General features: G+C 39.4%; 1 protein-coding gene across 1 annotated transcript; it reads left to right on the top strand.

The window, feature by feature from the left end:
* The first annotated feature begins 5,141 nt into the window (after positions 1-5,141).
* Positions 5,142-18,405, top strand: LOC140130304 (glutathione S-transferase theta-1-like). Its single transcript, XM_072150803.1, has 5 exons — positions 5,142-5,270; positions 10,116-10,203; positions 10,296-10,446; positions 16,854-17,030; positions 17,867-18,405. The coding sequence occupies exons 1-5, from the start codon at positions 5,156-5,158 to the stop codon at positions 18,083-18,085; spliced, it is 750 nt and encodes a 249-aa protein (XP_072006904.1). The 5' UTR covers positions 5,142-5,155; the 3' UTR covers positions 18,086-18,405.
* The last annotated feature ends 237 nt before the right edge of the window (positions 18,406-18,642 follow it).

Raw genomic sequence — 18,642 nt, 5'->3', positions numbered from 1 at the left:
TTCTTGCACATAAGGAGTAGTCTTCTAGTAGTTATATTCCTGTACATAGGGGACGGTATTATAGTAGTTATATTCTTGTACATAGGAGCAGTATTATAGTAGTTATATATCTGTACATAGGGGGCTGTATTATAATAGTTATATTCTTGTACATATGAGGTTTATGGTAAAAAGCATCAGGTTTTCAGCCATGGTGAATGGTATAGGCCTTGATGTTGGTTTTGAAACATAAAGCCTCCACCACACGCCCTATTCTTTAGATCTGTGCACCAGAGATGGCCATGTCTACTAGTGTCATCTCTAAGACGACACAGCACTTTTTAAGCAGGAAGGAAAGGCCTGGAACGCATATACTGGGGCTTATTTTCTAAGGTCCTGCGGCCACATTTCCGTCTGGTTTTCTGACTTTTTCAGGGATAGTGCCGGGGATTGCGTCACACGCGATCGGATTGTGTCGCAATCACGCCGGCTTTCACGGGGATACAAATCGGAGGATGGGCCCACGGATGATTCAACGGATTCGAAAAACGCACGGGATTTAACATTTAAAATTGCGCCAGGACAGGTAAGTAAATCTGCCCTAATATGTCCCAAACAATGCTGTTATTACTATGGTTTTATCCATGTCATATATACTTGAGTACATGGTTTTATGTATGTTGATTCTATGAAATGTACTAAATCCTTACAGAGGTTGAAAACAGTTTCTGCAACCCGACTTTATTTTAATCGGCATAGGACCTGTAGCACGCAAGTTGCGCACAGAGTTTCCCACTGTGCGTGTCCCACAGTTTGCCAGACCAAACCTAGAACTGCAGCATTTCAGTTAAAAGACACTTGTCATCAGGTCTCTGTCACTAGTCCTGTCAACACTTCCTGTTGGAGAAGCTCACAAGGAGTATCTAGTCAATTCATACATTAATGATTTTAAATAATCTTTTCTTTAGTATGTAAATGAGGCTGGTCACATGGTCAGAGCCAGTGATGTCACCCCTGTTACCCCTCCCCTCTCCTCATGTCTGTGTGTAATGTATAGTGAAGCATTGCTGGTGTCTGTGCTTTATCTACTGACATGCTCTGTCCTACCATACACATGTGAGACACAGATGTCAGCTACACAAGTACCTGACATGTTCTGCAATAACATGGCTGTCTGGAGCTGTTGTATCTCTCCTATACACACACAGGCTGCAGGGGGCGCCATGCACTAGGAAGCACATGGAAGAGCCATTACACCATTATACCTCACATCATTATGCAGGCTGTCAGTCAAGCACTGGGGGTGTGGCTGTGCCTCCCACTCATGAATAAACTGGACAGCTTGAATATGCTAATGACTCATTGGACATCTTTCAGGTCATTTGCATACAGCTTTAGGACCTCATTGCTTAAGTTTACAGGCATGTAGAGGGACAATGAAGGGATAGAGGCAGTGCTCTCTAATGGCAGTTTATGAAAATATTTTTAGGTTAGGGGATTAATTTCCCTGACGAGTTCTCTTTAAGGAGTTCAATCTGGTAAATGTAAGTCATCCATAGTTTCTCAGATCCATAGTACCAAACACATATATATGAATGTTCAGTAAGTAGTGTAATCCATCCATATCAGAATTTACCCTTGTGCTATATAAACTAATAAGAGAAATTATCCTTCAAATAGTAGTGTTAACATGAGAAAAATCTGCACTTATCACTCTTCTTCACAGAATGGTTGGTCTTGCAGACTTGGCAGTTTCAGGACTCTCAAAGCAGCTGTTGTGATGCCACACGTGCTCCTCCTAACTGCTTTAGAATTGGTAACATAAATGAATCTAATACCTTCAGTAACTTTCCCAGAGCAATTAAGCAAGAAATGTGTCTGACTCTTCTCTCTAATGTGTAATGATGATAAGGAACTTGTCACTTGATGCTAGCAGATATAAGGCCTAGGGAATTGACTGAAAAGCCATGGGAATAATATGTAGACTAATACCTTATTTCACCTTTAATTCTGCCTTGCATATCTCCACTTTTGCAGTAAAACAATCAGCTTTTGATTTATTTAAGGACAAGTCTTATATTTAAATGTCTGCAGTCCGTGGAGATGCACATTAGATGTAATTGCTAGAAACATTTTCTAATTTACCACCAGTTTAACAAAACACCACATGGAGGCAGTGTGGACTACAAAAGGCAGATGGCCCGAATTGCAATTTGTCTTCAATGAACCATTTAGTTACAGTTACAAATTTAGCATTCCTGTTAAAATGACTAGGGTTATAGCTAAAAGTATTCCCTGCATATGCAGCTAACGACATGTAAATCGCTCAGCACAATATGTGGTTAGTCGAGAGAACCGCTGAAATTAGATAAGAGTAATATGAAATCCAGGGGTACACCAGCCATGAGGCGAGTTGAGCCTTTCACCTCAGGCAGCACTGGCTGCAGCAAAATTGGGAGCAGCAACAGGGGTGCAGTCACCAGGACCAGCCTCTTAATGTCTGTTCACACCAGACGTCTGCATTAGTATGAGATACTGCATGGAGAGCCTACCTCTTAAAAGAATAGTTTGAAATATTACTACTGGATGGGGCAGAGGGGGTGCCATTCTATAGCCCGCCTCAGGCAGCAGAAATGGTACTTTTCATTTCAATTTATCTCACAAACATTATATTGAATTGCTGATGTTGTTCAGAAATAGTGCCATACCTGTGTTTATAAGTTTATAATTGCAGCCTAACTTTTAAAGAGGACCTGACTTTTTCGGTGTTGTGTGTGATATATTTTTAAAATCCAGATGTGGACGTTTAAAAAGGTGACAATTTTGGTGCAAATCACAGTTAAATGGCCCAATGTTGGTGCAAATAAATTACAGCCCAAAAGAGACAGGCAAAAGTTTAGAAGGAGGTTGTAGAAGAGTTTGATATTTTTTCCGAAAGGGGGAGGTTACCAAGTTCTTTGTGTGAATGAAGCAGTAGTGCTTAAAGTAATATATTATATATAATTATATTGCCTTGTTTATTGTTGCTTTTCAGTGAAAATCAGGCTATCACTTCATCATGTTATCTAAAATATTGAATGAACCAATGAACCTGGATGTAAGCAGTAAAATAGTTCATTGGAAGGTCTTGTTATTAGACCTTCCTGCTTCCTTTAACACTTTCAGAAGGACTTGATGATGGGAATATTTTTTCCTCAAGAAATGCAGCATTCATGAGGATGGCTTCCCACGCCACATTCCTCATGGTAGCTCCACCAGTGGTGTAAATAAAAAAGACTCTGTCATATAGAAAATTGTGCTTGGGTCCCCCTACACTAAATAGGAAATATCACATTGAGAGATGAGTGGGCATGTTAAGGTTTGGGTTCTGGCATGTTCAGTCGAACGTGAACCGAAAGGTACTGGTGGATACTGGACTCAAATGTAAACGCTCGGTGCTGGCATGCACACTAACATTTTCCTGTGGATCATATTTCCTCGGTGACCTACAAAATAATTCACATGGTGGCAGTGTTTAAGTGTCACCATCAGCTTTGCCAGAGGCATTTAAAGAGTTAACACCCAGTATCATTTGGGTTGTTGATGGCAAAGAGGGGTGAAGTTGCCAAAGTCTGTTCATCACATTGTAACATGTTAATTGTCTGTGGGTGCCTGTACAAAACACGTCCTGACATTGGTAAACAAATCAGACTTGCCAAGTGTAGCATGGCTACTAAAGGTAATTCGTTTACCACCACCATGATTCATTTTGTAGAAAAAAAACATTATGTGTTAAAGGATACCTAAAATGTATTGTTATTGACCACCATAGTGTATATTTATGTTGGGGAATAAAAAAATAAAGAGAGCTCTGGAAACATGAATGTTATACTTTGCTGTATTTACTCAAGGGTGTACTCTCCTACTCAAATCTCAGGATGCCTTTCCACTCATTATTCCCCAGCATGTAGATTCACAGTCCTCAGGATTTTCTCTCCTCATTCCCAAGCATAGATATAGAGAAAGATTTAACGTGTTGGTGAATAGACCAGTGCAGTGTTAGACTCCATAGTTTTATTCTTTACCAGATGGATCATGTTGAATAATATATCTGGAGTCGTTTAGAGCTGTGCAGTAGAACTTTAGACCAGATATTATTTGGTCTAGTAAGGACTGAATTTTCTGGCACCAGGGCTTGGCCATGCCTACTTTCCCAAGGACATGTCCCCTTTTTTGAACATGTCAGTGTGTTAGTACAATGGCAGAAGCCAGATGAAAGCATATATACACCTGTACTCTGATAATGTAACCACATTGTCAGCACAAAGAAATAGAGGAATAAGTGTCTGCTTAGAGAGTGCAACGTCCACAAACTGGAATTTTGCACTGAGCAGCCTAAGGAGTGATAGGAGCTAAAACAGCAATACCACTGAGTAAAATTGTAAAGTAAGGGGTTAAAATTATCTTTATTGTGTTAACATTACTAGAAGATTGAAATGTGAGAATTTTCTTTCATGGGATAACCCCTTAAGGTAGAATTAAAACTTACATGAAAAATATAAGCATTCTTTGATCCAAACCTACAAATGACTTAAATTTTACAGAAATACCACCTGTTACACAAATTCATATGTATGTGGGTATTTTAAGATGTGTAATAAGATACAACTTAACTTATTGTGTAAACATCACTAGGGGATTGAGATTTGAGAATTTTCTTTTGTGGGAAAATCACTTTGTCTCCCCTTTGGCTTCACTCTCTTTCTCTTGTCTTAGCATGGTTTCACTCATCTTCCTAGACCTCAGCATTGCTTTCCTATGCTCAGTGCTGAACATGGTTCCACTTCCTCTCTCTCTCTCTCTCTCTCTCTCTCTCTCTCTCTCTCTCTCTCTCTCTCTCTCTATATATATATATATATATATATATATATATATAGATAGATAGATAGATAGATAGATATCTCTATATATTCCATCTCTCTATCTCTCTCTCTCTCTATATATATATATTTATATATATATATTGATTGCATTATGTAGGCAGCTAGAAGGCAATTACAGCGTTTCATAAGTCTTCAGTGTATGATGATGATGGGAGTGTTATGTGTAGTTATGTTTTTTTTCTCTCCTGGGTGGTGCTTGAGTGAAATTCTTTAAATAGCTCTGTACAGGGAATTTCAGAAGTCTGGCTGTCACAATGTCTAAACTGGAGCTATACCTGGACCTGTTGTCCCAGCCCTGCAGATCTGTCTATCTTTTCGCCAAAGCCAACAACATCCCATTTCAACATCATGGGATTAGGCTGTTTCAAGGTTAGCTGGGCGACTTGTGACCACTCAATATAATATAAGTAATATAGAATAATTATTGTATTTTATAGACATCTGGCTGAGAGGGACTGTAGCATAAAATATAATAAGATATGACAATTGTATTGCTCTATATATGGTTGCCCTGGAGGGTGTATTTTACTGCTGTTATATACTGCTAAATCAATTGATAGCTTGTTCTTGAGCTTTGTAAAACAAAGTAAAGAGAAGAATCATTGATGCTGGAGCTTGTAAGAATATTCTAGGACACAACATACTAACTAGATATCTGACAGCATCGAATAAAATGCTGGGATTTTTTTAAACAAAATGTGCCTGACATAGTTACACACTCGGGGCAATTTAAATATAGAAATTTTCCTTCTAATGATAATGATAATGATAATTAATGAAGTCACAAATGTAGCAGAACTTAATTTATAATGTAGCTGTTTCGTTTATAAGGAATTTAATTTTTATTGTAATTTGGTGATTAAATAGAAAACCTGCTGTATTATTGAAATTGTTGTATCACAATTTTGCAGTTTTACATGATCAGTCTGAAAATTCCTACTGTTTTATTGTTCAGTATTGTCTCTCCTGTAGTAAAGGTTTAAACTAAAGATTTTTTCATCTGTAGCATATTTCTGAGGCATTAAATCAGAATTGCATTAAAGATAGATAGATAGATAGATAGATAGATAGATAGACAAACACACAAACACACAATACATATATATATATTTATTTTTATTCCATTTTTCTTATTTGATAACTAGTTTTTATAACATAATATAAAATGTTTATAGCAAAAAATGTTTTTTTACAGCAAAGAATAATTCTACTATTCTTTAGAAAACACGCAGAGTGAAGAATGTTTTCTTGTGGGTTAATGCTCACTTGGAGCAGTTAGCCTGGGATTGTTCACTATATCTCTGTTGCAACAAGTTAAATACAGACCCAGAGGCAACATACAATAGAATGCTGTGCAAGCTGCTAGCAGTAAAGCTTTTCCCATGGGTCTAAAGTATTTTCGTAATGAGTTTACTCTTTACATTGCTTAGATACTCCTTTATTGGTTTTCTCAAGTAATATTGTTATGTACAGTAAAATTGACAATTCACAGGTCTCTTTTAATATATGTGTTACAAACATTATTATATAATTAGAGACATATATAAATAAATATAAGTTATTTACATATTTTGGGACTAAATATTCTGACACTAAAGCAGAATCAAAACTTGTTTAGATGCATAGGATGGGATCATATCTGGCCCTGGAGGCTTAGGGGGAGATGGATCAATCTGTCTATGTTAGAATACAGGAGTAATTTATGCCTAAAATATGCCACATTTAATGGTGGTTTTCATCATTTTTAGTCAGTTTTCCAACTTGTCCGAAAATAGGGTGGGTCCTCACTAGAGATGAGCGAGTATACTCGTCCGAGCTTGATGCTCGTTCGAGTATTAAGGTACTCGAAACTGCTCGTTGCTCGGACGAGTATTTCCCCTGCTCGAGATCGAGCATTTAATTAAAAAAACACAGTGAAGAACAATGAAGAATAGAATAAAAACAGTGAACACAGTGAACACAGGATCATTTAAGTGAAAAACACAGTGAAAAACACAGTGAAGAATAGATTACAGATGTTCGGCACATCTGCTTACTTGTCGGGAGATACGCGCGGAACGGTGCGAACAAAATAGTATGTGAAGAACAATATATATGTGTGAGGAACACATTGCAGAACACGGTGAGCAGGACAGAGACAACGAGGAGCAGCACAGAGACACCGGGGAGCAGCACAGAGACACCGGGGAGCAGCACGGAGACATGGGGCAGCGGCAGCACGAAGACATGGGGCAGCGGCAGCACGGAGACATGGGGCAGCGGCAGCATGGAGACATCAGGCAGCGGCACGGAGCGGCACGGAGACATCGGGGCATGGAGACATCGGGGCACGGAGACATCGGGGCACGGAGACATCGGGGCACGGAGACATCAGGGCACGGAGACAGCGGGGCACGGAGACAGCGGGGCACGGAGACATCGGGGCACAGAGACAGCGGGGCACGGAGACAGCGGGGCACGGAGACAGCGGGGCACGGAGACAGCGGGGCACGGAGACAGCGGGGCACGGAGACAGCGGGGCACGGAGACATCGGGGAGCGGCGGGGAGCCGCACGGAGACATCGTTGCACGGAGACATCGGGGAGCGGCACGGAGACATCGGGGCACGGAGACATCGGGGCACGGAGACATCGGGGCACGGAGACATCGGGGCACGGAGACAGCGGGGCACGGAGACAGCGAGGCACGGAGACATCGGGGCACGGAGACATAGGGGCACGGAGACAGCGGGGCACGGAGACAGCGGGGCACGGAGACAGCGGGGCACGGAGACAGCGGGGCACAGAGACAGCGGGGCACGGAGACAGCGGGGCACGGAGACAGCGTATCTCCCGACAAGTAAGCAGATGTGCCGAACATCTGCAGTCTATTCTTCACTGTGTTTTTCACTTAAATGATCTTATTCTTCACTGTTCTTCACATCTGCTAACTTGTCGGGAGATAATATACGCGCGGAACAGTGAAGAATAGATTGCAGATGTTTGCATACATCTGCTAACTTATCAGAAGACATTCTTTTTCAATTAATTAACACATTTTATTCCCGAACCATGGTCCCTTTGAAAAATGCTCGAGTCTCCCATTGACTTCAATGGGGCTCGTTATTCGAGACGAGCACTCGAGCATCTGGAAAAGTTCGTCTCGAATAACGAGCACTCGAGCATTTTAGTGCTCGCTCATCTCTAGTCTTCACCTCAGAAATTAGCCTGTGCACCAGAAAATTCTTTATTGTGGTAAAGCAAACCAGATCAACTAATAGGAGGTGCAAAGTACAATTTACCAATTTACCAGTTTTAATTATGCAGCATCAGAAATAGTTATTAATCTGGAGAGAACTATCTAATTCTACTCTGAATTGATCTAATGACCAACAAATTAATAAGTTACTTCAATAGGTTATCTTTTCTGCATATGCGGACATCAGTACTATTAATTGTATATTATAATAGGGACTGGATGGATAAGTTAGAACTGTATCACAATAAGTTTTGAGGTGCAGTTTTGTTCATCTAACTGGTGAAAATCATGAATTGAACAGGTGAATTTGATTTGGAAGCAGAAAAGTGTTTTTAAAAAATGTTTAAAATATCTATTAAAATAAGAAACTGCACCTAAAACCACCTCAAAACTGATTGTGAATGTATGACAGGGGCAGATTAAGACTGCTATGGGTTGTATGAATATTATAGCCCTTACAAGTCTGGAATTAACCTTTTTACATATATTACTAAAATCGAGCTGCTTGGGGAATGGGGGATGCACCCCTGCTGTCTGCTTTCAAACTGTGGTTTCAGGACCCTTGGAGGGCCTTCAAAGGTCCTGACATAGCTCTTGTGTACATATTTTTCAAGAGCAGCATCAGATGTACAAGGAATTTATGAGTGAAGGTCCTTCTGAATATAAAAATGTGTGGGTAGTTTGGGAGTCCCCTTAGAAGGCTTGGGCACCAGACTACCTCCTAAATTGCCAATATTATAATAAATATTATTTTATTGCTTTACACTGTGTCATATTTATAGTATTGTCCCAGACAAAGCATATGTTAAAATGTAGTAGATAAACGGGAAGATCTCACTGTGCTTTTCTGTTATATACTTTTAATTGTCACTGTAGAATTTTTGAGCTGTGTCCTCCAATATTGCAGCTGCAGAGTATACAGAAGTCAACAGATTTTAGTCCATAGGTGTCATAAAGAACACTGCCAATTACTATGGAAAGTAAGAAGGTAGAGCTGTGATGTATAAGATTGTGACCATACATGGTTAGTATTTACTGGACACACCTTTGCTCTCAAGCCCTATGACCCTTACATAAGACATAAGCATTATAAATGGTTCAAGATACAAGTGAGGACCCTGTTACATTTTTTGTATTGGGGCCAAATAGCATTGACAGGTGGTATTACTTAAAGCTGCTACGAATAGAAACCTTATGGGGGTCATTTACTAAGGATACCCGTATATTTCCGTTTTGCGCCGATTTTCCCTGTATTGCCCCGGGATTCTGGCGCACGCGATCGGATTCTGGCGCATCGGTGCCGGCATGCACGCGACGGAAATCAGGGGGGTTGTCCGTAAAAAAAAGCTGACGTATTCGGAAAAACCGCTGCATTTAAAAAAAATGTGTCGCTCGACACGTGCTTACCTTCATCCAGGATGGCTCGGTGAACTCCAGTGCGTTCCGATTCTCTTCAGCGCAGCGGCGACACCTGGTGGACGTTGGAGGAACTGCCTTAGTGAATCCCGGCCGGACCCTAATCCACTGCAGAGAACGCGCCGCTGGATCGCGATTGGACCAGGTAAGTAAATCTGCCCCTATGTGTCCCTAAGACTTTTGAGCCTAGGTGCAACCATACCCACTGCAACCCTTGTTTATGGCCCTGACTTTATAAGGTAAATTTAACTTAGTAGATGAAAGCAAAGAAGGGTATGATTTATTCACTATTACTATATAAAGAAGCCAAGCATGAGCATGAGATAAAAATCCTCCAATTCAAACTGCCTGATTCTATGTTACGGGAGATAAGCCATTGCACGATGTGCCTGGCTTTCCCCTTTTACTACTTCCCCTTTTACTTTCCGCCATACAGGTTTATTTGGAAATCAGGACAGATAGACTAAGAAATGTTCAACAGACAATTGCCTTGTGTACATGGTGTAAAATGTATACATTACTTTTACATAGGTGTCTCTAATGATTGCTTATGTCTTGTAGGTGATCATCTCACTGAAGAATTTAAAAAAATAAATCCATTGCTTAAGGTTCCAGTTTTAAAAGATGGAGACTTCACCCTTGCTGAGAGGTGGATGTGAATTTATAGGGTTTATACTACAATATATGTTATTTTACTGTATTTGTTACTATATAAACTAATATACATACAATTATTTCTAGCACCGCTATGCTGCGTTACCTGGTACAAAAGTATAACACTCCTGATCATTGGTACCCAGCTGATCTCCAGAAACGTGCACGTGTTGATGAATATCTTGCATGGCAGCACACTAACACACGTCCCCATGGCTGTAGAGTCTTTTGGGTTAAGGTAGGTTTTCTCAGTAGGTGACCTCTTTCCTTTTAATTCTATACACCTTGATAAAAAATTATATTGACTCAAAATCCATGCTGAGTGAAGTATTTTGGTAATCTCCAATGGCATTAATTTATTATAATGTATACAGATATAAATGAACATGAGTCAGGAGAATAGCTACTGTCTCTGTAAAGTGGCTGAACTATATTATTCAAGCTATAGCAAAGGAGTTACAATTAGCTTGCCCAGCCCAGGCAGATATAATGAGCTTTTTGTAGGGTCCTGAATGTTTGGATCCCATCCTTCTGATGTTTTTGACCTTTAAAGGGGATCTTATCATTAGGTCTTTAAAGGGGTTTTCTACTTTTGCTAAACTTTAACAGGGTACTTATAAGACCCTTATATGGTCACCCATGTTAAAATAAGTTTGTTAAAGTTTACCAGGAGCCGTCACGAGTCACATGAACCCTGGGCAAGAGGATTTCCTGTGACATCCAATGTCCTGTTGGATTCCAGCAGATGGAGGGGATTGCACAATGCCTCCTTCATAAATATCACCATATCAGTGGTTAGAGGGGTATATGGATGTCATTGGCTTGCCACTCTAACCATTGCTATGGGAGGAGTATTTGTAAAAGAGAGGGCCAGCAGACAGCAATGACTGCATGGCCGAATTGTTATACAAGAAGCCAATAGGACAAGGGATGTGACAGGAAGCCCCTGGATCCAAAGTTCTGGATCCCAGTGGTACCTTGCTTGCGGAAATCTTTAACAAGGTAAGTATAATATAGGTGACCCTATTAGGATCTCATATTTATCCTATTAAGTAGAAGTGGCCAACTCCATTATTTTTAAATAAACTCTTTATTGTTAAATTTAGAATTTCTCTCTTGTTATTCATTCCCATCTTTAGTACAATTATAACATCATAGCTATTGTTATTTTTCATTGACAAGCATAATTTGGTCTCTGATGAAACTCTTCACTAGCGAAGAGCAGACCCATTAATATTTGCGTAGGGTGGGTTTGATTGCGCTTGGACCCAAATCTGTGATACGGGCATGCACCATTTTGGGTGTTAACTAGAGATGAGCGAGCACTAAAATGCTCGAGTGCTCGTTATTCGAGACGAACTTTTCCTGATGCTCGAGTGCTCGTCTCGAATAACGAGCCCCATTGAAGTCAATGGGAGACTCGAGCATTTTTCAAAGGGACCATGGTTCGGGAAAAAAATGTGTTAATTAATTGAAAAAGAACGTCTTCTGATAAATTAGCAGATGTATGCAAACATCTGCAATCTATTCTTCACTGTTCCGCGCGTATATTATCTCCCGACAAGTTAGCAAATGTGAAGAACAGTGAAGAATAGAATAAAAACAGTGAACACAGTGAACACAGGATCATTTAAGTGAAAAACACAGTGAAGAATAGATTGCAGATGTTCGGCACATCTGCTTACTTGTCGGGAGATACGCTGTCCCGGGATCCGCTCCTCTTCTTCCACTGAAGTCTCCCCGATGTCTCCGTGCCGCTGCCCGATGTCTCCGTGCCGCTGCCCGATGTCTCCGTGCCCCGATGTCTCCGTGCCCCGATGTCTCCGTGCCCCTATGTCTCCGTGCCCCTATGTCTCCGTGCCCCGATGTCTCCGTGCCCCGATGTCTCCGTGCCCCGATGTCTCCGTGCCCCGATGTCTCCGTGCCCCGATGTCACCGTGCCCCGATGTCTCCGTGCCCCGATGTCTCCGTGCCCCTATGTCTCCGTGCCACGATGTCTCCGTGCCCCGATGTCTCCGTGCCCCGATGTCTCCGTGCCCCTATGTCTCCGTGCCCCTATGTCTCCGTGCCGCTCCGTGCCGCTGCCCGATGTCTCCGTGCCACTGCCCGATGTCTCCGTGCCGCTCCCCGGTGTCTCTGTGCTGCTCCCCGGTGTCTCTGTGCTGCTCCCCGGTGTCTCTGTCCTGCTCACCGTGTTCTTCAATGTGTTCTTCACACATATATATTGTTCTTCACATACTATTTTGTTCGCACTGTTCCGCGCGTATCTTCCGACAAGTTAGCAGATGTGCCGAACAGTGAAGAATAGAATAAAAACAGTGAACACAGTGAACACAGGATCATTTAAGTGAAAAACACAGTAAAGAACACAATGAAGAATAGATTACAGATGTTCAGCACATCTGCTTACTTGTCGGGAGATACGCGCGGAACGGTGCGTACAAAATAGCATGTGAAGAACAATATATATGTGTGAAGAAGACATTGCAGATGTATGGAAACATTTGCAATGTGTTCTTTACACACATATATATTGTTCTTCACATACTATTTTGTATGCACCGTTCGGCGCGTATCTCCCGACAGGTAAGCAGATGTGCCGAACATCTGTAATCTATTCTTCACTGTGTTCTTTACTGTGTTTTTCACTTAAATGATCCTGTGTTCACTGTGTTCACTGTTTTTATTCTATTCTTCATTGTTCTTCACTGTGTTTTTTTAATTAAATGCTCGATCTCGAGCAGGGGAAATACTCGTCCGAGCAACAAGCCGTTTCGAGTACCTTAATACTCGAACGAGCATCAAGCTCGGACGAGTATACTCGCTCATCTCTAGTGTTAACCCTTTAAATGGATCTGATCACCCAATGGTAAAACTGCTGGAACCAATCGTGGGTGTTATACTTCACATGCCGTGTGCAAAACAGCCTGTGGCGTTTAATTGCATGTGTGTGGGCATTTTGTCACTCTCTGTGGCATCAAATCGTGGATGTTATCATGGGGGGTTCGCTCATCACTATTCTTCACTAACGGCAAGGATCACATAAAACGAAAATCAGAGCTCTTTGAAGAGAATGCTTTAGATTTTTTATATCAAGTTTTGTAGGATTTTTTTATAGTTAAAAATTATTTTTCATACCATCATCTACATTAAAGAAAATGTACCACATGTATATCCTCAAATGTTTACTCTGGCCAAAAAACCTTATTATAGGGGGCTTTCTATAAGGCAGTCACTTAATTTACATTCACAAGATTAAAAGGCAAGTTAAAACCTCAATAGATGTCACAGCTTTTTTCCACCTCAGATCTGCACAGAAAATTCTCCATAGGGTTTAATGAGTCAGCTCCAACTGAAAAGTTTTCTTATAAACACTAGTTATCCTTTTAAACCAGAAATAAATATTTTGTCTAAAAAATTAAGAAAAAATGATGAATTGTAAAAAGAAAAAAGCATAAATAATTATCTTGGTACTTTAATGGAACCTGTCATCAGCAACTGGCCTAACAAAGCACTATGAGTATACTGTCAAGCAGGGTAACACCTTCTAGTTTTTGTTTCTTCCATGGCCCATTGTGGTGGTATCATCAAGAAAATCAACGTTGAAGTGAGATGTAAATTGGTTGTATATAGTCAAGGAGGAGGAGAGTTTAACACTGAAGAAAAACTCTAAATGCCTCCTTCTCTGCGATTGACATTGACTTCAGAGGATCTGGCTAGTGATGTATTTGGATACTGGACCATTAATTACTGTGACGGGGGCTTTCTGAGGAAGTGAGAGCATGACTTCAGTGTTAAACTCTCCACTCTCCACTCTTGTCTTTATATTAACAATTTATATCTCACTTAAAAGTAAATTTTCTGGATTATGCCACCACACTGGACCATGGAAGAAACATGATCTGGAAGATGTTGAGCTGCTTGACAACATGCTGGTAGTGGTTTATTAGGTAAATTTCTGATGACAGGTTCCCTTTAAGTCTAAAATCAGCCTGTTTCTAAAGGGGTTCATAAAAAGCGTTAAAATTTCCAAGACATTTTACAGATAGGAGATAAAACTGCAGAGTTTGTTTTGACCCACTTTTGTCCTTCTGCCATACAAACCTGATTAACTGAGAACATATATCTGCCTACAGCTAGTTTTACTACCAATCATAAATCATTGCAAAGGCTCCTGCATATTTTAATATTGTCTGTGTTGTTAGTGCTGTGTAAATGTCTTAGCACCTGGAGTTTTATGCTTAGATTAGCTATTGTACTTTACGCATTGACTTTTACTATGTCAGCGATCAAAAATCATAGAACGTGAAATCTACCTGAAAGATACAAGTAGCTTCAGGCAAATACTGAGCTCTTGTGAGACTCATTAGATAATAAGGAGGTAGTACCACTCTAAGCAATACAACCCACATGAAAAAATACAAATATTTCTAGTACTGTTCACACAGTGTATACCATAGATATTGGGGAACATTTACTCACAAGGTCACTCGAGATCACTAAAAGTGCACTGTCCGTCTATACTGTGCGTGCAGTGATTCACTAAGATTGTGCGCCAGAAATCGTGAATCTGTTGCTTCCCTGCAATGGTCCAACAGAGTTCTCCATCTTTTCTGTAATGCACCTCTAATATAGGGCATGCAACACAATTTGAAAGTTAAATACAACATTCGGTTCAAATCAATCAGACTATCGAACACACCCGCTAACATGTGTCGCATGGAAGCCAGTGCAGCTGCGCCATAAAAGGGGTGCGTAGATCTAATGGCTCTAATATGCATCAAGCACAACATTATGACTTATATTGTTGTGTGTCAGAGAAAAACATAGTTTATAGGAAACCTACCATGAGGAATCTACCATCAGAAATTTAACTTCTGGCCATCCTGTTCAGGCACTGGGAGCTAAGGCTACTCCACGCCTCAGTAGCCTCATTATAGATGTAATGTACTAATGGTACATAGATGCCTTCCATTTACCAGTTACAATAGGCAATGTATGACTATGACAGTTTAATGTGGGTTGCTTGTTACCTGTATTAAAATCACAGGGATGAATGTCATTTAAAGAAAATTGGAGCACCATTAATTCCATGTTGCTGTACAATCAGTACAGTAATAGTAACTAGGTTCAATGCCCAGAAAGCTCACACTTTCGTCCATCAACGGAAACTTTCCATCCACCTACTATTTTAAATTTTTATTATGCTCTTCTAAAACAGAGTGTTGTAATGGAAACCACCAGTGCAGGTGTGACACAATCCATACATGTGAATGATGCTATAAAGCTCACTTTACTTCTCAACTGTGGCAAGAAAAGTGGATGAGGAAGATGGTGCAAGGCCTTCTAGGAACAACATTTGTTATTATTTAATTCAGATATTTCACAAGATTTTAGCACAAGGCAACTACTGCTCAAAGCAATTGCAGATTTAAATTTCTAGTGAAAAATATTCCAGATTCATACATGTTGTGTCTAAAAACTAGATGCACCGTATTCCAATTAATTTAGGTTTAGCAAGAGAATTTGACATTTTAGGTATTTTTAAACCAGCTTGAGAGCAGCACTGACATGATTTGGACAAATTATTAAAAATGTTATGCAATGTTGATTAAATAGGTTGATTTTATAATACTTCTGGGGTTGTTTCTATGTTTAAACTGCTCACCAACTGCATTATGTTTGCTATCTGTAGTATGAAAGCAAAGAAATTGAGGTAACTCTAGGGCCAAAGCCCTTTAAATTAAAAAGTAGGAGCAGGGAGAGGCAATAACCCTTTTTAATGTCCCACTTTGCAGCACATGAAGCAATAAAAAAGAATTGGACAACCCTTTTAAGTTACACTTGGATAGAAATGCTTATATTTTACTCTTGGAGTAAAAAATATACTTAAATAGAAACACACACACACACAAACCACACACAGTACATTTAGGATGTCTTTATACATGTTTAACTGATGATGTCTCTATTCATTGGACATCTTCTATTCTATTCTTCTAAAAAAGATTTTATTTGATGCCCTCTGTTTCAGTCATCGAGGTGGGAGAGCTGCAGTATACAGTCAAGCTAGGCTGCCCTCCTCACTGAGGGGTAAGGAGTCACTCAAAGCCAATGTCTAACTCAACAACTCCTCCTGACCCCACCCTCAGGAATTCTCTTCAGCTGAGTTTAGCAGTGTCAGCATCAGTGAGAAGTGCAGGCTGGATTGACTGTATACTGCAGCTCCCCACATCCATGACTAGAACAGAGGACATCAACAAAAGTTTTTTTTAGACGAATAGTAGCTCTCATTCCTGATAGAGGCATCAGTGGATCATGTCCAAAAACATCTTAAATGTACTGTGTGTGGTGTGTGACAAGTTCTCTTTAACCAAAGAGGATGTTTGACCATTAGCTGACATATTAGTAGAGCATTTCATACCCATATACAAACAAACAAAAATATCATAGAAAGCATATACCTTCAAATTAAGCTATCATAATGCTAAAAGCAGCATAACTTGTGATTTACCAGGCAGAGGAGAAAACGTCGGTACATTATTAGTTTTTTTTATATTGTATATAAGTGTAAAATGTTATGGATAAGACTTTTAAGTAAAGACTTTCAATATTCAACATCTGTTAAATCTAAATTTCAAACAGTTTATGACTCCCGCTATAATGGGCATAGAGGCTGCACCAGATAAACTGAACCATGTGCTTGCTGAATTCAGAGACATTATGACACAGTTCGAGGAGAAGTTCTTGCAGGACAGACCTTTTCTAACTGGAGATGAAATATCGCTGGCAGATCTTGTTGCTATTGTGGAAATCATGCAGGTAAGAACAACGTATTACTGATTATTGCTAGAATATTGGCTAAACTAGGAACCTTAAATACAAGTAAAATTTGAGGTTAGAGTTTCATACTCTCAGATTAGAGAAAAGCCCAATAGTACATGGTTGGTGATATTTCAAAGATGTAGGTAATGGAAAAGGGTTGAATTGGGCCACCAAAGTGCCAGCGAATGAAATTTAGAGGTCATTTGGAATTGTTTGAAACAAATAGTCAAAATCCTAAAGGTTAAAAAAATTAAGTCATGGACTTCAATTTCAAGGTTATGGATCAAATCAAGACTTGGATGAAGTCCTTGAGACCGTGATCTACAGTTCAGCCACTTGTTGACCATGCACAGATACTTTTAGGATAGGAATCTTTTGACAGCATCATTAGGTTCCAGCTGTGAAAAGCTAGTCATCTAGTCACATAGATATTGGACATGTCCAGCCAAGAGGAAAGTTGAAGAAAAAACATTTGCATTTCATCTTGTTGATCCGAAGGAAACACTTTCTACATTGATTGTGAAATGTTTTTGAATCAGAAAATCTAAATATTGATGTATATTGTTACTTGCCTGGGCATTGAAAGATCTGTTATTTCTTCTTTAATATGTACTTTTAAACTTTGATTGTAAATATCACAAAACTTTCCAAAAGAGTGAGGTTACCTTTATATGTGGAGCAATAATGCAAAATGACAGAGAGGAAATAAAAACACAACTTCATTGCAGCGTTAACTTCCGAGCCTTAATTCTATTATAAGTTTCAGCCTAGTGCTAAAACCTTGTAAACATAAATCTTTATTGATTTTGAGCATGCTATTCTTCATCATCCAGGTTCTTGCAGGGGGAATACCTATCTTTGAAGAAAGACCTAAGCTTAAAGCATGGAAACAAAGAGTTGAGAAAGCTATAGGACCAGAGCTCTTCAGAGAAGCTCATGAGGAAATCATCAGTATCAAAGAGAAACAGCATAATTTATTGAATGATGAAGCCAAGGAGCAATTTAAAGGAAGGCTTCTATTATTTACAAACTGCGGAATGTGGTTGTGCTAATGAATACAACATATTGTAATTAATATGCATTTATTTTGGCAAATTTTATCAGCAATACATTTCTAAACACATCACATTTGATGAGAAGGCTTTATCAATGCACTTTTAGACAATTCTGCTTACAAAGCATTTGATTTATGCCTGAAATCTAGATCAAAATACTGGCTCCAATCACTATAAATTCAATGATAATCTTTCTAGATCAATATCCTTCTTTATTAGATATAATATAGATTTATTCATGCTGTTTGTTCAGTAAATATGATCCATTCCATTTCAGATGACAATTCAAAAATAAAACAAATACCTTATAAAATATATATGTGGAACGTTTGTTCATTTTTGTAAATAATAAAAGGATATAACAAAAGTAAATTTTCTCAACATTTTTTATGAAGTTGAATTGTATCATATTACACTTCTTAAAATACTCACATACATATGAATATATATATAACATGTGGTCTTCTGTAAAATTTAAGTAATGTGTAGGTTTTGAATAAAGAATGCTTATACTTTCCATTTAAGTCTTAATTCTAACTTAAAGGGGTTTTCCC

Source organism: Engystomops pustulosus, chromosome 1 (genome assembly GCF_040894005.1).
Source record: "Engystomops pustulosus chromosome 1, aEngPut4.maternal, whole genome shotgun sequence".
Classification (NCBI taxonomy): domain Eukaryota; kingdom Metazoa; phylum Chordata; class Amphibia; order Anura; family Leptodactylidae; genus Engystomops; species Engystomops pustulosus.
The sequence above is the reverse complement of the archived record's forward strand: the minus strand, read 5'-3'. Positions and strand labels throughout refer to the sequence as shown.